This window comes from Varroa destructor, unplaced genomic scaffold, assembly GCF_002443255.2.
Source record: "Varroa destructor unplaced genomic scaffold, Vdes_3.0 BEIS01000005.1, whole genome shotgun sequence".
Lineage (NCBI taxonomy): Eukaryota > Metazoa > Arthropoda > Arachnida > Mesostigmata > Varroidae > Varroa > Varroa destructor.
This window is the reverse complement of record NW_019211458.1, coordinates 5,973,656-5,996,527: the sequence shown is the minus strand read 5'-3', so window position 1 is coordinate 5,996,527 and position 22,872 is coordinate 5,973,656. Positions and strand designations below refer to the sequence as shown.

Sequence of the window (22,872 nt, the reverse complement as noted above, 5' to 3'; positions counted from 1 at the left end):
TATACGAACTGCAAAAAAATAACGAAGTAACTAACTAATAACTAGCGCAACAGGGTGATGAAGTATTTGTACCTGCACATGAATCACATTGCTGCGGGTATAGAATTTAATAAATTAAGGGAATGTCGTTAATGTAACCTGGTAGTTGCAAGGGTACAACAAAATATATACAGCAGTGCCATAGGTTGGATATAACAGTATTAGAACACGCTCACATAATAACTGCTGTAGGTTTATTAGGAATATTTCAATGCGAAACGGAGTTAATAAATCCACTGAATCAAAAAGTAGAATGACTCTTACGGAATAACGAAATTTGTGTGGCAGGATTTTTGGAGCGACAGGCGAACTATGAAGGTCCACGATTGAATTGTCACTTAGATTATGCCGACAAAAGTTCGTTCAGATGACAGTAGGCTGATGTAATATAGCAAAAGGCTAACGAGCTTGTGGGAGGCAGATAATTGCAGCGGGATGACTGTCAATATGTCTTGGATTAATTAACGACAAAAAAGGTGCGGGGCAAAGTCCGCGAATTCGTCGACTCTCTACGTCTGACTAACAAATAATATGAAAACAAGCTTCTGAATAAGAGTAAGTGGTTTAGGAAGATAATATCCCCAGAAAGCTAACCAGTATAAATATCATGTCTACGCTTTAGGGGAGCTGCCTTGATACAACGCTAATGTCTATAATGAACGTCTAGTCGTTTCCGGCTTTTATTCTCTGCATTTAGTTTTGTTCTTAATTCCGTTCTCTTCTAATGGTAGACGATTTTCCGGAGATCGTTTTGAAGGTGCCAGTTCAACTTTACCAAGCTCACCTTTTAAAATAGTTTATTGTGCTTAGGCAGAAATACCATTTAACTAAAGTTAATTAGAAGTCATAAGAGAGCAGGCGTATCTAAAGCTCATCTTTAGCTATCTTAAGAAATAACTGGCAACTTCACTAGAATACAATTTTTATTTATAAGTTGCTACATGTGAACAGATAACAGATGTATTTTAGATAAAGCGGCCTTCGGAATGACAGACCATGGGCAATCACAGATCCGGTAGATCATCGAATGCATGATTCTTTACAAGTAGCATTTCTTATATGTAAAAACTGAGCTCCTGCATATATATTACTTTTATTATCATATTATTATAAGAAGTATATATGTGCTTCTTACTGTAACAGCGAAATGTTTACAGGTGTCAATAATATAGCTATATTTATTAAAAAATGCTTTTATAATTGAAAGAAAGATATGGCCTCGCGTTCCTACCGTTAAAAAGCGCATACTGAATTGATTCATAAGTAATTTTATTTATCTTTGAAATAGCAGGAATTTTATTATGAACAAAGCGGTGAATTTCAAATCTGGCGGTTTCGTCTCTTAACTTTACACATTACGCGTTACATCGTATAGGTGAGCCGCATAATTCGCGCATTACCGCTGCTGTTGTTTCTTCGGGAGCAATGAATGAAGCTCGAATCACTGTATATGTGACCCCATCTCGTTTTGCGCTGCAAAGGCTGAGCCTGATATTCTAAGGTTTAGATGGGTAGTAGAAAAAGTAAAAGAAATATTGGAGTGTCAGAAAGAATGTATCAAAACGGTCTTAAGCAATTTAAAAGTTAAGATTTTCCCCTGAAATTACTCGAACGCTCCCTGTAGTAGACGGAGCCTGGTCCTCTTGAGTGATACTCAGCCGGTCCAGGAAATTCGAAAGCTCATTGCACAAATTGGAACTAGTTAGTTAAATGTTTGGTATAGACTCCAGGCATTAGTAGTGCGATGTATAAATCAAGTGCGAATAAGATCTGTTCAGACGTCATTGGCAACCTCTTAACTATTCGTTCTCCGCCGCTTGCTGGGCAGAAAGAAAATACATTTTTACACAAAATCGTCACTAGAAATGAAAATCAATAGTCTACGGTAGTGTCAAATACAAAGAAATAATTAAGCTATCTTTCTTCAGCCTTTTGATGAAGAACTAGGGCTTGCACTAGACAAAAGATCATATCTTATTACGCACCATCCTATTACGCATACTTTAACGTTTGTTCTCGTATACTTTCAGTATTTCGTCAAAACAACAAGAGTTTACGTATTGCCGCTAGCATAAAGAGCAACCATTGAGGTTAATGCAACACGAAATCGAGTTCATCATTGAAAAGCACCTCTGTTCTCATTTCTTTCTCTTCGCGACTCCATAAACGGCACTAACAAGATGGAACAATTTTTTTTTTTACTCGTAATCTAATACTAACGTGGCAGAATGTCAATTCCGTCGGATCAATGTTTGCCGTCTTCCAGTTGACCTTTACCAGCGCCTTATGTGTAATAACGGTTGAAATCGTATGTGATGATACGTGAGTTCAAAACGCGTTTACGTATGTCGTCGTTGACTCTTCCCTTAAAAGAAACTAATCCTTGGTAATATAATGCCTGATAGGTACAAAGAAGAAGAGTAAATCAATAGAGAAGCTTAATATTTGCTTGGACGGCATTACGATGCAAAGGCGTCTTGTCATGTCATTCTCTCCTGGTTTGTTACTATCCTTTTCGTCGTGGAGTGGAATTGTACTAAAGGGACTCGCGTACAACGGAGAGTGACAGGAGAGAGCGAGGCGGAAAAGAGAAGATGTACCGCGCATTGTCGCGTACAGTGCACCGTATAATTGCGACAGCTGTTTTAGCAGAAGAGCGGTGATGGAAGGCGTTCACTTATTTCCCAACTTTGATATCTATTTTTCTAGCGAATACACTTTGAATGTACACGCTCTTTTACCCCTTCCAGGTGGATTTCAGGAAAGGCTCAGTGCGGCTGCCTCTCCGGATTTCGATAACTGGTTATGTGCTGCCCTCATTTATCCATATATTCCTCTATAACACTAAAACACTTACTCCTTTGGTTAGTGGCCAGCACAATGGCCATTCTACTGCTTGGTGATCGCGACAGGCGTTCGTGACTGCGCCAGGAAATGGTCAGTCGGTCCGTTAGCCGCTTAATTGTTTGGCTATGCCTTCGAAAATACTACGCACATACAATACCGCCAAGTGATGACTATCGTCGTCGCTGCCTCCTTAAAAAATCCTCCAAGTCAGTCATGGCTGCCGCTGCAGCTCCCTTTCGTCGTCACTGAGCCGCTGTTGCGGCTTTGTACAGTGTTTGCGCGCTGTTCTCGCTGCCATGGAAAACCGGCCAGTCCATTGAGATTATTTGAGCGGAATAGCTGGTTGTTGCTTTTTGATTTAGTTGTTTGATTGTGTAACGCCATGGGACCCCTTCATTTATGGCGGGCGTTATGTCGTCGCAACTCTACTCTTACAGGTGCTAAACCCCCATAAATTGCTTTTTAAATTAGTTTTTAAGGCACAATTAAAGTGAGATAGACTTCCCTAGCATTTGAAGTACCGAATGGCAAGCGTAAGCAAATTAGTGTATAAGAATCTAGCTAGAGACCGCGCTCTATTGATCGATGATCAGATGACCAGTACCAAATAGCCCATCTCGCTTCTGTCAGACGTGAACTCGTGTGTGAAGATTTCAGTGAATTACTGCCATCTTCTCGGCTGCGTACTTACTTATTATCACGTTTGCGTCTTCGCAATTAGATGTTCGAAAAGACAATAAGCCAACTCATATCGTTTGAAAAATTATCAAATCAGGCCAAGTTATTACTATGGTTTACTTAAGGAACTGCATCGATGCAGAAGCTTTAGTTCTCAAGTCACTATATGCTCGGAATTAGAAATAAGTAATTGAGGACTAGGTGTTTGTAGATTACTTATCCAAGGTTTCTAATGTTTTCTGTTATTATTACCTTTGGAAAATTGGTGATAGTGATTATCAACTCTGTGCAGGCGAAAGTGATCGCTGTCGCCAGGATTATAGAACGATCCAAGCCTCTGAGTAAGTGGCCTTTCACTATCAGTTAGCTCGTTCGCGTTAGTAAGATTTTACTCCGGAACCTAATTTGGCAAGAGCTAAAGCCTCGGCTCTCTGTTTTTAGTCCTCTCTAGATCTTGACTTCTCGTCTACGAACTGTAACGCTTGCGATATTATACACTAGACACGAGTATGACTGCGCTGCATAAAAGGAAACAAACTTTTTAAGGCCTGCGTGCAACCCATATACTAAAATAGTGTGTTCATAGCGATCAACGTTCGATCAGTTTCAACACATTTAAATTTGCCGTGACCGTTCCCACAACATTGCTATACAAGTATATGAGCTAGCCAAGTCAAATAACAAAGTCAATTTGCCAGGTTGTTATGAATGCGGGAACACTCGTTTACATTCTGAATGTTGATCCTTCTGCAAATCACGTCCTAGTTAGCCGATTTACTAATTGGTTTGTGATGATGGGTACTTTACAGAGATGGATTTGAAGCTTGACCAAAGTCTTGGTTGGTATCAGAAGAAGATTGGAGCATACGACAAGGAAGCATGGGAACGAGATGTGGAACGCCGGGTCCGACGCGGTGTCAGCGGGCTACCGAAGAAAAATACCAAATTTAAGGCGGGGCTCATTGACGTTGACCTTGTCCAAGGATCAACGTTCAAAAAAAAGAAGCCTCGCAGCTCATGGCTGATACTTTGCGCAAGGGGCGCACTCAAAGCGTTACTCTACCCCCTCTTCTGCTGCTGGTGGGCGCAGCACACGAGCATTGAAGTTTCCTTGTACTTCTTCATGTTGTATATTGCTCAACTGCATGTGACGTATCTCAACTTGTTTAAAATAACCAAAGATCATTTCGACTTTATGGTAGTTGAGGTATACGGGCCTGTGATACTAATGGCGTGTCTTGGCGCCATCCATGAGCAGATTACGACGAAATGCGTGGGATCACCTAAACTACAGAAGAGATGCCTGAGGCGTAAGATTCCAAAAGTACCAAAGCCTGGAGTTAAGGTTGAAACGAAGGAGGACAGTAAAGAGAGTGGACTTGAAAGTCTTGACATGGGAACAAAGCGTACCGTTGACAGTTCAGAAAAAGGATCGAGTCCAACAAGTCCGAGTGAGCCAACAACACCTCTGCGACAGCCCAATATCGTCATTTCCTCAGATGACGAGGAATTTTTTATAGCGAAGAGCCGAAGCGAGATGAACAATCTACGGAGACGCAGGAAGCTAAAGCGGCGTTCTGATGGCGTTCTCTACGACTTGAGCCATCTGCGGCTGGACGAGGATCTGAATGTCCGTCGAAGGCTTTCGACGGAGAGCGGCGCTTCTTTCGTCCGCAAACGCGCTTGGGTCGACGATCTGTGCGACCGTGGGGAGACAGCCAGTAGTGCCGACGAATCCCAATTATCGCCTGAACCGCCAGAACTTGCGAAGCACCTCCAGTGTGACCTCGAATGGCCTAACTTGTCGCAGACAGATTGCAACTACATGAGCTCTAGTTCGGAGAATATCCATTCCGACGAAGCAACAGATGATGATGACTATGGAGACGATATTGCGCCGCTGCAATGTAGCACGGTGGACAAGGTCAGCTGTACAATCTGGGAACTTGGTGACTGTAAGAAAGTGGACCTGTCTATCTTCGACATCGCATCCGCAATCGTCCGCAAGGTGGACACGTGGCGCCATTCGAACGAATACCCTCTGCTCGCGCTCTTTCTTAGCTTTGTCGTTGCCATCTACCCGCTCTATTTCAAGAATGACTTTGGTTGTCCGTTGCGGCAGTTTATTGCACCTAACAATAGTTTATTTACGAATAACTCGTCTGCCGATGAGGCCGTTATCGACCTGTCGTGGGCGGGATTGCCTGATAACGCAATGATGGCAACAATCACCGCCTGTCTCGTCCGTTTCAGCCTTACTGGAACCTTTTTTTATTTGCTGTGTGTGGCCGAACGAACGTTCACTCAGCGATTCCTTTATGCCAAACATTTTTGTCAGTTGACATCAGCACGACGAGCGTATCGCTCAGAGCTACCGCACTTTCGTCTAAATAAAGTGAGGAACATTAAAGCCTGGCTAAGCGTACGATCGTACCTCAAGAAACACGGTCCACAGCAATCTGTTGATGCAATCGTATCTACAGCATTTATAATGGGCGTTTGCATCCTGTCCCTTTTTTGTGCCCAGATGCTTCGTGACGGAGGCTCACTGGAGCGCCTCTTCTGTTGGGAGTGCGCCCTGTGGTGTGTTGGCATTGGACTGTTTATGACACGCTTCATGGTGTTGGGTCTAAAAATTAATAAGAAGTATCGTAATCATTCGATCCTTATCACTGAGCAGATCAATCTTTATCTGCACATGGAACAGAAACCACAAAAGAAGGAAGAACTGGTACTCGCTAATAATGTTCTTAAACTAGCAGCCGATCTGCTCAAAGAATTGGAAAGTCCGTTCAAAATTTCCGGAATCTGTGCCAACCCCTATCTCTATAACATCACCAAAGTCATCTGCGTGTCGGCATTTTCCGCAGCATTGTCCGAACTTTTCGGATTCAAACTCAAGTTACATAAGATAAAAATTAAATAGGTATGGCCAAGACTTCACAACCATAACACATGAGTACCCTTGTAGGCTATTGACAGTCATCGTCGTACTGCAGATATCATTCAAGTAATACCTAAAATCAAATTAGGTATATTGTGAAAGACTACAATTGCAGGCTGTATGATGCTGAGGTACCGAGCGCTAATTCAAAAGTAAGGAGCATCAGTAAGGAACGTCCATGAACTAAGCTGGATCAGCTTGAAGGCAACGATGCAATACATGCGATGGATATTGGCGAAAGCCAAAAGAAGCCTTCGCTTCGAATCTTCGAGGTGTGTTTGAGGGTCAAAGCGCAGGCTCTCATTGATATTGCAAAACGATCGGACGATTTTCTCGAATCGCAAACGACCTGATCACATATAACAAAAGCATAAGCTGTATTAGACCGTTGTATATGGAAATATTGTTAATCACTAAATTCCCCGCGAAACTGTGTTGGCGCTACGCTTTCAGCTGCCGTATGTACATATTACTCATTAAAACAACACATAATAGCCTAAAAAAGTCGACTAAAGCGATGTTATTTTCTGTTATCGATGTCGGCTATCGATCCCGAAAACCCAGCACAAACTCTAGCCTAGATAGATAGGCACCTGTGTTTGAATTAGTTGTTGGTACTGTTGCTACACAAGTGGCCTTTACGGTGACCGTTAACTGATTTAGCGAGGGAAAATGCTTCAGAGAAGTCAGTCGATACATTTAAATCAAAGCCATTGAATAGAAATCACCCTATTAAGAAATTATGAAACTGAACGCTATGCGAAAAAGTTTTCTGGCAACATTTATGCCAAATCAAGCATGCTCAACTAGAATATGGACTGCTATCGAACGGCAGAGTCGACTTCCGTGCCAGAGCAGTTTGGAGTCAAATATCGTAAATTATAATTGCAGCCATCTTCTTTAATTTTATGCAACCATGTATGATAATGAAGAAAACGAACAAAAATGAAGAAAATAAATTTAAAAAAAAAACAGAAAAATGTACTGTTCAAAGGTATATCGTTTGTATTTAATGTATTTACTTCCTAAACTCAAATATCATCAGCAGTACGACGTATTATTCTATAGCGTGGTACGTACTGCTAAGATATAACGTATATTTGTGTTTTTCGTTTTGCCATCAGATGGGCAGGCAGGCAGGCAGGCAGGCAGGAAGATTCAACGCGCAATCAGGATATAATTGTTGCAATTTGTTTGACTTCATTATAATGGCCGTAAGCTTCGAAAAACACGAAGTCTTCTCTATTATTGTCATCGATTAATAGACAACTAGCTTTATCCTTGTCAAGTCTGCTAGTAGCAGCAGCTTGCAACCGTACCTAATCTGGCGAACGCGCCTACTTATCTCCTTCATGTCTTCATTCACTCTCATTTGTGTGTGGATGCTCCTGCAAAACGTTCCTCATTTATGTGGTATAAGCAAAACGCAATTCTTAAAGGCTTTTTGTACCGATGTAATGCAGATAGCTATATCCTATTTCGACTGTGTTAGGCAAAGGCCAAAAGGGTCGTTATGTCTAGCATAACGCCATTTAGCCTTGGCCTTCAAACGCTTCTTTTTGCACTAGCACGGCAGGCGTGTTCTACTAGATACACAAGATGCACACTTTCCGTAGTTTTATCTGTATATATCAAGTAGAAGTTTGCTCGCTTAATCGTAACTTCTTCATTGACTGGTTTCATAAGCATCAAGGTATTTTACACAAGGTTCATTTAAGGCACTATTGTTCGCTCCTATCGCCAGGAACAGGTTGTTTGATGCATCGACAGAAACGGAAGGAGCAGTTGGCGGTAAGTAGTAAGTATGGTGAGAGGAAGGAAAAAACATCAAAATAATTCGTTGATGACTGTAAAGGTCAACTGAATCATATAGACTAATTCGAGTATCAGCCTAAAGCGAAACAAAAATGCGTATCTCGAATATGCTTCCGCCAAAGGTAACAGCACCTAACAAGTGTTGTTGGCTTTCCAGTACGCTACAACTAATATATACATATAGAAGCTAGGGCATATTTGCCGCTCAGAGAATTGACTATGTTTCCATTGTTACACGTCGTCGAATACGGTCGTCGGAAGTTCGAAACCCTTTTGTTGTACTGTATCATATCCTGTGTGAACAAATGTATCACACAACGTCCCTTTGATTATTGAGCGGCATTAAGTTGACATAGTACTAACGGTTGACTATATTAAAGGTTCGTATGTATCTCCACCGCAGGTTTCATTTAGAAGAACTTTCTTCCTTTCTGTAAACTATTTCGCTTTGCTCGACGCGGGCGTATGCTTGCTCGCAGCAATTGCCTCGACATATACGCGTATATGCATATATATTGCCATGACTCACTCAGACGCTGTCGGACTTCCGCTAGCTCCTGGAGGCTGCTTATTGTTATTCCTAGTACGTGTTGTGTCCTCTTCGATTTTCCTCGTCGGCGTCATACATCACTACTCAGTCTAATTGGTCATAACTACTATACGAGTGAACTGCAGCTGTGGAATGATTGCAGTCTGCGTTGGGGCGTATTATTATTGTTGTTGGTGGTGATAGCCTGCAGCGGCGGCTGTGGCGGCGGCGGCGGCGGCGGCGGCGGAAAGAAGGCGCTGCGTCGTTGTTGTCGGATAGCTGATGTAGCCATGGGTTGTTTGTTGTTATTGTTGCTTCGAGTACCGTTACTGTTGCTTGACAAGGTGTTTCGCAAGGGCACCTTCGAGGTTATGGGCGACGATGAAGGTGAGCTTCCTGCCGTCGAAGAACTCTGACTACCTGAAGAACGTCCACCCTTAGTCACATTGAGATAACGTATCCACGCGTTGAATAACTGGTCGGCAATCCGAATTGAGGGACCCGTTTTGTATTTACACTCTTTGCGCAGTTTCACTGCAGTGTCCAGTAAACGACGCCCATATTCGTATGCCTCCTGTGAAAATGTAATTTAACGATTTTAATTTGATTAAGCAATAATAATAATAAGCATTTAATCAGCTTGGACAATTATAATGCTTTTGTGGAAATTTGAAGAACGCAATGGTTGTTAAATTTCGTGAGTTGAATCATTCTACTTATGGTACTTAGTAGTATAGTAGTAGTAGTGTTATGAGGTGAATTACACTGTACGACAGGTGCTATTACATAAAAACATTCATTCCCCCGAAACATTTACTCTGTGATGGACGGGCCGTTCATTCTAGCAACAAAACCTTACCAATGACCTGCTGAAAAAACATCTACATACGTTTAGGGTTAGCGGTTATTAGGTGATTATATACTTCATGCTGTTTAGCATGAAGTTTTCTATGTATATACGCTGAATGAACGTTGACAGTGTCTGAGTGCCTTCATATATCATATCTATGTGATATGAGCCTCGGTAGCGTAAACATCAAACAGCTGCACTAAATACGCAACGTTCATTTAAGTCGAACAAATGGAAAAGTTTACATCATGCTATTTTGCATTGCTATATATTAAGTTATGCCTGTTCAATGACCCATTGCAAACATTTAGCGTTTAATTTACCTGTAGAAATATGAATATATTTTAGGTAATTAGATAGTGCTTTTAGAAAATAGCCGGTTTACAAACTTCTTCACTCTTGATAATAGCTATGTAACAATCTAAGTGATTTTCTGTTAAAAATTAAGTTTAAGGGAAAGGCAGGAAAATGTTGTAAAGCTCCAGAATTTGGTTTGTTAGGGTTTATTGGGCTGGTAGTCCCCGTGATAGCTTAGTGGGTAGCGCATTTGCCTGCCAATCTTAGGGACACGTTGTGGTCTAGGCTCAAACCCGAACATAGACACACCTCGTTTCGCGCTGGAAGCCGGCTGTCTGATAGGATGCTTAAAGGCAAAACTCGAAACACAGAGAGGTTTGTAGAATGAAGCGAATCGGGACTCGTACTACCTCCAGACCTCGCAGAAAAAGTTATCATCAATCATAAACATGAAGTAATGTATAAAAGATTTTGGCAGACGAAATTGTTCCTCGCATATTATCTGCAGAAGCGGAACAATGCCATCACTATTTAATAGTTGCCGAAATAAATTTCCGGTGTTGTCGTTAGGCCCTGCTAGCCTCCGGCACTAGACGAAGTATTTCTGAGCTCGGTTTTGAGCCCAGATGACTAGCTTAGGTGTCCCTAAGTTGCTACTCGATTCGAAGACGTGCCTTGGCAGTGGTATCCATTTTGTCGTGCTTCAGCCTCGTCGTTTGTTCCTCGATTCCGCTGTCCGATTCGAGAGCGTTTTGTGCTGCGAGGCAAAGATCGTCAAGCCAGCTCACCGACTAAAAGTCATAGCATTAAATTTTCAAGAAACAATTTTTCGGCTGTTACCCTTAGTTTTGATTGATACAAATAAGCTTGCTTGAAGGTGAACGCATTTAAGCTAATCAGCATCATTGCTGCTATCGTCATGACGGCCACATAGTTATTCTTTTCTAGTCGGCGCCCATGAGAGCATGATCACTGACGTTCTACTTCGAAATAGTCAACCAGTCAGTCATCACAATAGCAGCCGCAGTGAACAGCTAAAAGCCAGTTCGATATAGGATAATGTATACTATGTTCCGTTAGCTTTACTTCGAAATAAGAAATGGCCTAATAATTAATATTACTATATGCATACCTGTTTGGCGTCCTGTTCACAGCTCAGTAGCTGGACAGTTTGCACAAGGTGGTTTCTTTTAATTTCGATGAGTGCTTTCGCACTATCAACCTCTTTTGTAATGGCAGCGCACATTCTCTGAACCATCGGTTGGGCCAGCTCGAAGTCTCGGTTTTGCAAGCTCTTTTTGAAAGCGATCGACACTCGTTTAAAATCATCTAGGCTGGAGTTCAGCACAGCGGATGTGTCATCTAGCTCCAGTATAGTTTTGTGCGCTTCTTGAGTTATATGACCGCCTGGATTGGCCAGACCTTGAAGCTGAAGATGCAGTTCGTTCCCAGCTGGTGGATCATCCTCGTCGACGACACTGCATCCATCCGAATTTGACGAGTCGCAGGCCGACTCTCCAGCCGAACCAACAGGATCACTTCCCGATGCGCTACTTGAATTACCAGCGCATACTCTTCGCTCGATATCCTTCGCTAGTTTATTAGTCTGTTCGAAGGCCTGATGAAATACGACTGCCAATTCGGATATCCTACGTCGAGCATCTACTTTCGTTGCGAACACCTGGCAGGTAGCATCTAGCTTTTGCATAGTTGACTCAACCGTTGTCGTATCTGGATTCGCCTCCTACATGATAATAGGGAGCACGAGCATATATAAAATGTACCAATATTACTATTTTACCGATGATATTGGAAAACGAAACACATGAACATGACAAAATACTCCAGCCTCTTATAAAAAGCACTTGGTCAACACCCGCGCAATTACACTAAATTATACCTCTTTAATGCGAGCTACATACTCGAAGAAGATGATGAGCAAGACTTTTCAACTGTGAATATCTTGCGTAGCAATCCATGGCTAGCAACGCCACCTGGTGCATGTGTTTACGACGAACTAGGGCTTCTTCAAGAGTCATTCCTACCAGAGTATTTCCCTCTGTCAAAAGACGCTCACCCTCAGAGTCAACCCAGGCTACAACTTCAGCGCTTTCCTGTATGAAGCGTTGCATATTGGAGATCTGGCACAGCGCTCCATGTAGGGTCGTCCAACGCAACTCGAACGCGGTTTTGATAGATGTCACAGAGTCAAGCACCGTCTTGATACAGCGCAACTGACTTGCATTTTGTTTCAACGCTCCTTTGCCGCATTGAGACAGCGAGCCTTCGGTTTCGCTCTGTAAACTTAGCAATAATCTTTGGCCGTTCACATAAGTCGTATGTATGACGTTGACCATGGATACGCAATTTCTCCGAATTTCTTCTACAGAGGTAGGCGTCGGGCCTTCAGCGTCTAACCGAGCTTCACATGTCTGGATTGTAGCGTCTGCATGCTTGCGTATGATTCGTGCGTCCCGTAAAAACTTCTCGATGGCCAATTGTCTCTCTAGCCAGGCTAAGTGGTTGTACTCGAGAGTTCCCCCGAACTCATTTGTAAGCTGAAATGGCGAAATAACTTTGAACAGTTTTTGCTGTGTCATATAACTAAGCAAAGCGCCGGAGTTATCCTGCAGTGCCTTTCGGATGTCCGGCGAAGATCGACTTTTGTGATGCCACAGACCGTGTATGGCATATACGTAAATGGCATGTAAGCAATCACCAAATACATTCTGTACAGCACCGATTACTTCGTCAAGACAACGCGTCAGAATTGGCGAACCTTCGAGTAAAACTGAAATACCACTGCTACGTTCCTCGTACCTTAGAAATGAATCAATCAAGAAAATAACGGTGCACCCTGGTCAGTATATGTGTAGATGCGCTGGATATCTATTACAGTATTAAGGACCAAATGGTTGTTTGGTGCGATAGAGAGAAAAGAAAAACTGTGGAGTTTACTTCTAATAAAATTTCTATAAGGGAATAAGAATTAGATCTGCTAGTGTTATCTGGCTGCGGGTCTTGTTTTAACGAAAGTAATTACCCAAAACTCAACTAAAACTCGTTCTGCCCCGAAAGCGGGGCGTTGGTAGTCAGTTTTAATAGTATATACGAAAAGTATTTACCCGATAAGGTCTTTCAGAAAGTGTAGCGTTTGCTTCAAGTCATTAGTATTGAAGTCATCTTTAGGTGCAAACACGGTTACGACAGGGCCTCCACGTTTGTCCTCACCACCTGGAATTTCGACAACAAATACATCAAATACATACCACTACTACGTTCTTTTAGGACATTTTCTCCACTGAGCACATTGTTCACAAGATATATTACACAGGTATATATTTTTGGGTAATGCATGCAAAATTAGGACAATAAAACTCGATTCCTGTTACTTATAACGTAATAACATCTATTATGATACGCACTAAAGTAGAACTGTTTTTGCAAAATTTCTGATCACTTCATCAAATGAGTTTAGTATTAAATTGACGGGTCCCTTTGCTTTGATTTCGTGAAATATAAAATCTCTTTACTAGATAAAATGAGAAATTCATGAAAGATAGGTATGCATACCTGATAACACTGCTAGGCGCCGTCGAAGCAGCTCGACGATCTCTGTTGCCCCTGGTCCTGCACGAAAAAGGACCAATAGCAACATTGAATAGGAACATCAAACAGTTAAAATAACCGTAGCTGGATTAGTCAAATTATTATAACTGTATGAGGATTTCATTTGAAATAGTATTTTAATTAGGATATATATAACAATCTGAATCAGCTCTCATAATGAAGCACAACTACGTTGCCATTTTTGCATGGTCACCAAAATTGCTTTGATGTGTTTAGACAAGCTACCTTAATGAGCGCTCTATGTCTACCTACTAACAATAACACGGTTGTAGTAATGCCATTGTCGAAAAAGATCACTTGATGAAACCACTTGTTTTGCATCGAGCATTCAGACGTTCTATTCCAAAAAAAAAAAAAAAAAAACTAGAATAGATTAACGTTAAGTAAGCCCAAGCCAACTTTAGTGTGTAGTTAACCGACTGTAATCTGATTTGTGCTGTTAACCGCTATTTTTTTTAATCAATTCACCCATATTGAAAAGATAAGCTTAACGATATATGTATTTGGGTTATAATTTAATGTGTTGACAGCGTAGAAGTATGGTAGATGATTTTCCATTTAAACTATGTGTAGACATACTAATTTCTTGCTATCTTTGTCTAAACAGTATAAATTACACATCTCATCTATACCAATAAGAGATATATTTGTATGGAAGAAACAACCGGACATCTAGATTTAAATGAATGGCCGGTGAAAGTGTTATGTGCCGCACTGTTTTTTTGACTATACATGGCTGCTCGAAAATCTTGCAGCGGCATATTTTGACTTTCCTTCTTTTTGTTTGTGATAACTATATTATGGTCTAGTGGAGCTTTTGTCAGTGAAGTTAAGGTCATATGATTCACGAGGTGTTCAAAGCTGTACTCGAAGAAAGCTCTTCTGTTTCGTGGTGATCCAGGCTTGTGAACTTTGTGCGGGCCAGGCAAGCCTTGTTAGACGAAGCAAGGCCTCGATTCGAAGGTGTTTCTTGCGAATATACGACTGACGTCTGTCCTTTTTAAGTCAAGTATGTGTGATTTTATTACAGCAGAAGGGACAAATTGATCTGCGGAATTAATCTATCTAATCTAAGATTATCTGTCGGAAAGACCTGACTTGACTGAAAAAGATTTGACTTTCGGCCTAAACCAAAAGTCCGGCAAGCTTCAAGAATGGTCTGTCGGCGTCCTGCGGCGCCATGCCATTGAGAGACTTTAGCTCCATATTTTGCCAGTACCGAGCTGAACTTGTGTATTATGTGTAAAGCGAAAGGTTTTGTTAGGGGTTACTCTTGTGCCAGCGTTAGCAGCGCATCAAATAATAAGTTTTCGATGGTATCTGATAGTGAGTGTACTTGAAGAAGATAAAGATTAGCCGGTTTATGCTTGCAGAAAACACACTTAATAACTACGTAGTGCATGCAGTGCTTCTGCGGTAAGCCGACATTCTGCTGTACTCAAGCCCTGACAAAATTCACCTAAACGCTTTTCAAGCCATGCGTAAACTAAAGGCGAAAAATTATACGGAGAGAGGGATCAGTCCTTGAGTATTTCGCCAATTGGTCGCCAACTACATGTAAAGACGGAGATAGGCCGTTTGGAACGTCTGGAGCCAGCCATCAATCGCTACGACAAGGTAAGCGTAGATTCTGAAACACAAGTTTCTGACATGTAACCGTGTCCCATGTTCAGCCAATTGTGTTCAAGGCGCGAAAGTCTACTTGAGAGAGGTATAAGGAATTATTCAGGAGGCTTATGGCAGCTCTTCTAAAAAATCTAGTTGAACTGCGTCGCACATAACAACAGCTTGGACCGTCCAGGATCCTTATGCCAAGATTCTAGCCAGGACGGATCGCAAAAGTAGTCCGTTGCGAGCCTAGACAGCAACGCAAAAGCCTAACAGGCCCTATTAAAGCTATGGTGGCCGCGAGATGAGAACGTCCCGCACGGTAGTAATCAAGTAAAAAGTATTAGTATAAAAAATTGATAAATGCTATCTAAGTATTATATAGAGGATAAGTAGTTACTAAGTCGGCCGTGTTATAAGTTGGAGCCGATTCCTCCTCGACTGTAGTTCGACTGACGACGAACCTATGAGTGCGGAAATCGGCCGCCAGATTGCTGTATATAGGAGGCAGATCGGCTGGTGGCTAGAGCGCTTACAGAGCCTCCTCAGTATACCTAGAAACTTGAACCTCTAGTTTGCATGGTCGCTGACGCTCAAACAACAACCGGAAAGCAGGTTGGCCCCGAAAGAGCAGTGTTGGCAGAAGGAGGGTTCGGAGCTCGATAAATTTTCTAATCTTAGTGCGGGAACACTAGACCATCGGAAGACAGGCGATGGCGCGCAGTGGTATATTGCGACGCGTTGCAGGAAGGACGCGAGACCTGTACGACAACACGAAGCAGCGACAGATATTGCTGTTCGGGGAGCACCCGAGTGCTGCGCAGACGCAGCATGGTTGGTAACGCATCAACGTCTCTTGATCAAGAATAAATAGGTGTTAATCCGTTATATTGTCAGTATGCGACAATTGGCCTTCACATATATAAAAATAGTCCTTCGGAATGCTGTATGAAAATCAGGTACGTCAAAAAGGTATAGCAAGCATACAGTTGCCTTAAAACCCTCGTCGTCGAATTCCTCCCTTTAGAAATGCTTGAGCAGTGGCAATACTGGAAAACCGGTAGACGTCATTGAACATCGCTTTCTATATTACAGTAAACTTTTTTATGTAGAATGTCATAATTAATCCACAACGAATCTGACCGGTAGTCAAAACTATGATTGACACACAATCTAGAGTGACTGTCTACATCTTTCATCGACATTGCATCGTCATTACATTTATATTTCTCTAGTGCAGATGAAGATAAGCGTGGTTGTCACGTCTCAAGTTCTTGAAGGGACACCTATTACCAGTACAGATATGTTCTGTACCAAGCATTTTGTTGGTAACGTTGCCGAAACAGCTCAAGACATTTGCCATATGCGCGGTCACAGTACTGTTGCAAAAGGAACTCCCAAAGAATGGTCTATTAAATTTGAAAACGGTATCCAGGACAGAGACGATGCCCCCGTTCTGTGTAATCGTCTATGTTCAATAATGATTGCTTGAAGGCACTTCCTTTAGAAATTTTCCTTTAGAAAATCACCGAACGACAATTCGGGAATTTGCTAAAATGATGGGCTGCAGTCAGAAGACCGTTATGAACCACCCTAAGTATTTAGGGTTAGCGCTAGAACTTGAAGCTTGAGTACCTTATCAACCCTCTGAATTCAACAAGAAATCACAGCTTGATGCTGCATTTCAATATTTGACCCCGTATTGAGTGTTACGCAGTTACAATGACCGATCTTTGTTGAACAGCTTAGAAAAACAGTACTACCCCTTACGATAGGGGAAATTTGTTTACTAATCTGATAAGCTTACTTTCTCTAAACCTCTCTAAATACTGTTGAACTCAACTGACATTTAATTCATAGTCTAAGGACTCAGTAGTAAAGCATCAAAATGAATCTACTATGGTAAAACATTCTTTCAACGCACATTCGAGATTCATTGACCTTTTAAAACCTAATGAATTTTGTCGAAGGATGTCACCATAAGCAGACAGGTGGAACGAAAAATGGCTGCGCTTAAAGAAGAAGACCTGCTCCGGGCGTCACTGAACAAACAGCTTCAAGCAATAGAGACAAATCATGTATTAATTATCATCAAGCATATTAGGCATACAGTTTACTTAAAGCTGTATATGATAAAAGGATCCTCTATGCAAAAACAGATGTATACATTAAAGGAAAAGGCTCATTCGGTCCCATATGCCATGCTTATCCTGATTTTTCTTGAATGCTCGACAGCGGTGTCGTGAATGTATTCATCCAAAAACCGTTTTCCTGAAGGAAAAAAAATAGACAGTGCAGAACTTTTTGTTTTTTTTGGCAAAAGGCAACAACTACAAACGCTCCTCAAACCGCAAATCAATATCTTTGTTTTTTTTGGAGTCTAAGGTTTACGTCGTTGCCCGTTTCTGCAAGTCCTGAGTACGACTTATAGGGTGCAAATACTCATCAAGTGACTTTAAAACCATTTGTGGCAATCCTGAGACATATCCATAGATGCCCCTTTTATATTAATCGCCATTTGGATCGACCAAGTAAGCTCTTACAATTAGTATTTTTAAAAGCTTTTGCCTCTTTTGGCCATTTTTTACCCTTGTATTTATAAAATTAACTGCTCCTAACCCGAAGCTTGATGTCGCCGTTGTTTTTTGCAGGGCGTCTTTGGTACACGACTCTAATTCAACACTTGTCACAATGTCACTTAAAACAAGATTACTATGGAAGAGCTATAGTAAAGGAAGTATATTTGGAAATAACTAAAATTGCCAGTCGAAAGTGTAATCACGGTGAACAATAGTTACATCAAATAAACATGACCGTCGAAAATTACGCTGTTAACTCATAACAAAATCATTGAAGTATTTGTTTGTGTTAAAAAAGCTCACAATAGAAGTCTGAATTTAAAACTAACATCCTGTATTTTGTAATCTATTCAATACAGATAGGTTGTTCATCTAAAGCTCATATAAATCTAATACTAATTTATTTCGAACACTACAAGGTCTTACTGCTTCTATTGAGAAAAGCGACGGTTATATCTAAGGAAACATATCGATGCTATTGGAAGGGCTAAAACCAAATTAATGCCCTTAACATTGGCGAAGTCTTTCAGTCAGTCATGCCAATAGGCTGAACTACGAACGTACAGGAAGTTATTTACACTATACGATACATTTTTTAATTACCGTGAAAATAGAAATTACATGGAGCTTGAAAAAAGAAGCAGAAGCTGTACCGCGACGGCATCTATAACCAGGAGAAAACGAAAATAAAAATAATATGTTTCCATGAGGTGTGGGTAAAGATCTTATGCAAAATATGAGCTACATGTTCTCGAACCCCATTACATAATGGGGGTGGAAATCGTTCAGTTTATCTCTCTCGTTAAAGATCTATGTTCATTAAAGGTTTACAGCAACACTTCATTTAATTGCCAACTCCTCGCAACCTTCGCGCAGGTAGGCATGCAGATTGAAGTAGTATCTAATGGCTTACATACTAAAAAATTTAGGTATAGATTCATACGCGTCTAGAGCCATGTTAAACCATGCATCGATGAAATCATCATGTCGTAACTAAACACAATGTATGGCTTCCACCATAAACTATGTATCGTCCAAAAGTTTCAGGATCCAGTTTAATTGTGTATATGTATTAGGTGCAAAGAAAAGTTTAACAAACATCATAGTACCAAAATTAGCATCTCAACGAGGCTGAGAAAAATATTAATCCCGGTTTTTTCATAAAATGCCTATGTTTATTCGCATTGTGTTTATGTGAAATCGAAGATGAGCACATTTGGCTAAGCTGAATGACACGTACTTGCTACATAGACCCACCGCCATCTGGGTATACTGCCCAAATAAATGATACTGGGCATCGCTGTAAGGAGGCAATCGAGCCTTGATAAACGTGTATTTATTTAACTTGATGACCGGATTGTTTTCTTCCACACGAAGAGTTTTTTACGTAATGGATTAGTGAAACCTGCTCTAATTCTAAAAAGATAGTTGAAGTTCATTGTCTTGCCAACCGTAAAAGTCGTGATAGAAGTTCTCACACAGATGCTTTTGCCGCCGATGACTAATTGAAAGGCGAAAAAAAAAAAAACAAAAATAGTAACAAACAGCCAAAGCAGAAGGAATCTCTTCCTGTTCTTCCCTTTCTGCTTGTCGGTTTCGTCGGCTTAACAGACGTCATCGGCCCCTCGCCTTCACTATCATCACTATGGTTGTCATTGTTATCGCGCTTCTGCTCATTCAGTATCGGCCCGTGACCTGATCGAACGAAGCAGCAAGAGCAACAATGGTTAGCACCGGTGATGCCGCCGCTACACAGTAGCTTCAACGGCACAAGGGTTTAAATATGGGAAAGGCTTTGGAAGAAAAACGACGTTGATGATGGCAAAACACGTCGCGCCAATCAAGCCCTACGTCCGCGAACGGCTGATCGCCAGTAGCGACGACAACCGTAGCATTGCTACTGCAACCGCTGTGACTTCTGTGTGCACTGTTATACTGTTTCATCATTGAATTAGTGATGAAGATAATTGTTGTGATAATTATAACCGTCGTCATCATCAACAAAAATGACTTGGCAGAGGACTTGTCTTGGGAAGACACTGGGCACAAGTTACTTTTTGCGCGTGGAGAAAGTAACGGACGGCGAGCTGCATTAGTTTCGAAGCTGGAGATAATCATTATTATCGTTCTTGAGCTTATTGGGAGTAGTACTCCAGCCAAGTTGTCGGGTCAAGTATTCATTAGCTAATTATTATGAGTGCGTGTTCAAGCAACTGTGAAGATGGGCGCTCCATAGCAGGCTCAGCTTGCCTCCTTAGGAACAGCTTAAAAAAATAATTAAATTTTTTCATAAGTAAATTCGTTACTAATTTTTTTTTCAATCATTTTTACTCTAGGTAATCGGTCGGCGCTAGAAAATCAGCTAGTAACTATCCTTATTATTGTGTGTGACAACTGAAATATCGGATATGAACGATAATTTGTCACACGATACACTGGTGGCTTCGAGTAAAAAAAGATCATTTGTTAATTAATAATGTTTTTACACTATATTATCGTTCAAATGTTCCAGCCGCGGATGAAGATTGCATAGGAAGTAAATATCTCCTTCCGACGCATTTCTTAAGGCGGCCAAATTCAAATGAGTTCGCACTTCACTAACCTGTTTCGGCCAGGCCAAAGTCCTCGTTGCATCGATAGTCACGGGAACAGCTTACAGGGGCACCAAACGTACGTGTACGTAAGGTTGAGACACGTCGTAAGTCGCCAGCTAATCATATGATATTATCAATTGGATAATTTAACCAGCCGAACCAAGGTAGAAAGCAAATAAATTTTTTTATAGTAGCCAGTTTTCTTTTTGTTCTATCAATTGTATAGAATAATGCTCTCTTTTTTTTTTTTTTCTGTTTAAAGCCGAAATTCCTTACACGCACTTATAGGCTGTCCAGCTAGCCTTTGATTCTTATGGCTGCAGTGGTGAGCTAGCTATAGCTTCTCGGCAACGATAATTGAATATTAATGCAAATATTTGATTGTGTTTTTGCAGCAAAGCGTTCAATGCTTAAATGAAGAACATTGGCAATCTTTTTTATGGTATTTTCGTAAAGGAGCAATGACACGAAGAAAGCAACGCGTTACGTTAATGCAAACCTAGTTGTGTAATAAACATGTAGATTTTTGGAGACCAAAGACGCGCGGATAACTCTATCTGCGTTCAATGCAAAGGCGCAAACGTAGCAATTTAGTTAGATATAATGATTTCACAGTATTCCGTTCCACCCGATGTGGTAATTGAGCATAAAGTCGTTATTTCGGCGTTTGTTCCTATCTAGAGAGGCGCGCGAGACTAGCTAAACGAATGAAATAGAAAGAGCCTAGAAGACAAAGATAGATTAAACAAGCTGGGTAGAGTATGCGCTCAGTGAAAAGCCCCTGCTGGTTGTTTTTCTTGGTCACGGCTAGTCCATATATGGATTTCGATTGCCTCTTAAATAGAAGCCTTAGATCTACAAGCCTTCTCTGCGTCTCATGATCACTATAATACAACGAATTGTTAGTCACAATGACCTATCGACAGATTGCTGCTAATGTTGGTGTTAACGGAATCTGTTTGGCTTTATGTTGCCTTTTAAAGGGTTCTTCCTTTGTAAGGAGTCGTGAAGCCAGAGGCCAGAAGCCAGAATAGACCGGCTAACTGCCCAAAGGACAAACAGTTTAACCATCTCGGTGCCACTATTTTCTTGCGATATGAGCAGAAGAATATTTCTATTTTTTCTATAACCTTAGTATAATGCTCTTTTAAACGTAGGTACATATTTATTAAAGACGATCCAAACGTGGGTGTTTCCGGCAGGGAGGGGGGGGGGGGGGGGGGGGCTCGCGGAATGTCGAGTTAATATGAGCGTAGCGGAAATTTAGTATTGAAAAAGAAAGCACGACAACGTACTGGATGGTGTTATTTTTTTCTTTCCATACTATTTAAAGGTATGGGCAATACGACGAAACATGCATACAGATCAGCAAAAAAGGTGGCAATAAATGGTTTTAAACAAATCACGAACTATGTGGATATACCTTGTTGGTTTGTAACAATAAATATCTAGCGGATCATAACATTTCTCATCGAGTGATTAGTTCAAATATGCTTTGTTAAGAGATAATAGCTATTTCGAGAACTTTATTCTCATTTTAAGTCCAGGCTACCTTAGAGTACATCAGCGCAGATAGCAGACTAACTAATTAGACACAAGCCCATCGCTCTTCTATCAGTTCAAACACACTTTCAACTATAGCCAAAGAAGGTATAAAACATACATATACGTCTAGTATTTCTATTGTGACAACGATATTTAGTCTTATTGCGATTCCTTTTGCCGATGATCGGCATCTGCTTATTTTCACCTGGATATGAATAAATTTCTTGTTGATATCCTCCGGAGGCAGCGGTCAGTTTATCTTTGTCAGATGCCGCTTTCGATGCGCCCGCCGTTCCGAGGGGGCCGAGGACGCTAACCCGTTTAAGTCTCTCGCCGAGCGCAAGCATCGTCTCCGAAGCTCGATACTCGTCTCGTCGCCTCTCAGTTTTTTGCCTCCTCAAAGGCCTTTAATTTCTACTGTTCAGCCTGGCACGCCGTTGAACATCACTGAAAGTCACACAATAGACGTCCACTGTTATTCTAAATAGCATTTGAAAAATCACTTATTTTCTTAGAATTGCACCAAAGCGACCTTGTTGAGCAGTATAATTCAAGTAAATCCGTGGCTGGCTAGTAAGTGTCGTTAGAAGAATAATTGAACATCTCTAATTAACTACCATCTTCTCGATGATAGTGTAGAGCTACGAGCCTACCATTGTATACCTCTGATGTGAATCTACCATCTAATAACGAAAACACTCAGGCAGCGCCTTCCCTTCGTAGCCCTGACATCAGATTGTTGGAAATGTCTCACTTAAATCAAAGGCAAGCTTCCTATACGAGCGCACCGACACCATCGAGCGAGAAATAAAATCTAAGAAAAAAACAAGAAAGACATCGTTGTCATTATCACTGGCAACCAACACGTTCACTTAATTGGTTGTTTATATATATATGTATATGTGTATATATATATG

At 41.2% G+C, this 22,872-nt stretch overlaps 2 protein-coding genes across 16 annotated transcripts in view; one reads left to right on the top strand and one right to left on the bottom strand.

Annotated features, from left to right (window-relative positions):
• The window catches only part of phtf (putative homeodomain transcription factor), a 13,391-nt gene extending 5,886 nt beyond the window's left edge, over positions 1 to 7,505 (top strand). For 4 of the 8 annotated variants that reach the window (XM_022806506.2, XM_086990613.1, XM_022806511.2 and 1 more), the window contains one exon: positions 4,374 to 7,505. In XM_022806506.2, the coding sequence (XP_022662241.1) occupies positions 4,374 to 6,490 (2,117 nt within the window). In that variant the 3' untranslated portion in view covers positions 6,491 to 7,505. Of the gene's footprint in view, positions 1 to 133; positions 595 to 649; positions 3,324 to 3,836; positions 3,906 to 4,373 lie in introns of those variants that run through there. The other 4 variants (XM_086990612.1, XM_086990615.1, XM_086990616.1 and 1 more) reach the window with 4 other exon arrangements.
• LOC111250773 (SEC14 domain and spectrin repeat-containing protein 1-B) overlaps positions 7,491 to 22,872 on the bottom strand; it is a 120,482-nt gene continuing 105,100 nt past the window's right edge. For 4 of the 8 annotated variants that reach the window (XM_086990609.1, XM_022806503.2, XM_086990611.1 and 1 more), the window contains 8 exons: positions 22,161 to 22,402; positions 20,419 to 20,526; positions 13,573 to 13,629; positions 13,125 to 13,233; positions 11,922 to 12,819; positions 11,132 to 11,743; positions 10,674 to 10,790; positions 7,491 to 9,426 (listed from right to left, as the gene is read on the bottom strand). In XM_086990609.1, the coding sequence (XP_086846735.1) occupies positions 8,980 to 9,426; positions 10,674 to 10,790; positions 11,132 to 11,743; positions 11,922 to 12,819; positions 13,125 to 13,233; positions 13,573 to 13,629; positions 20,419 to 20,526; positions 22,161 to 22,302 (2,490 nt within the window). In that variant the 5' untranslated portion in view covers positions 22,303 to 22,402 and the 3' untranslated portion in view covers positions 7,491 to 8,979. Of the gene's footprint in view, positions 9,427 to 10,673; positions 10,791 to 11,131; positions 11,744 to 11,921; positions 12,820 to 13,124; positions 13,234 to 13,572; positions 13,630 to 20,418; positions 20,527 to 22,160; positions 22,403 to 22,608; positions 22,770 to 22,872 lie in introns of all 8 variants that reach the window. The other 4 variants (XM_022806504.2, XM_086990607.1, XM_086990608.1 and 1 more) reach the window with 3 other exon arrangements.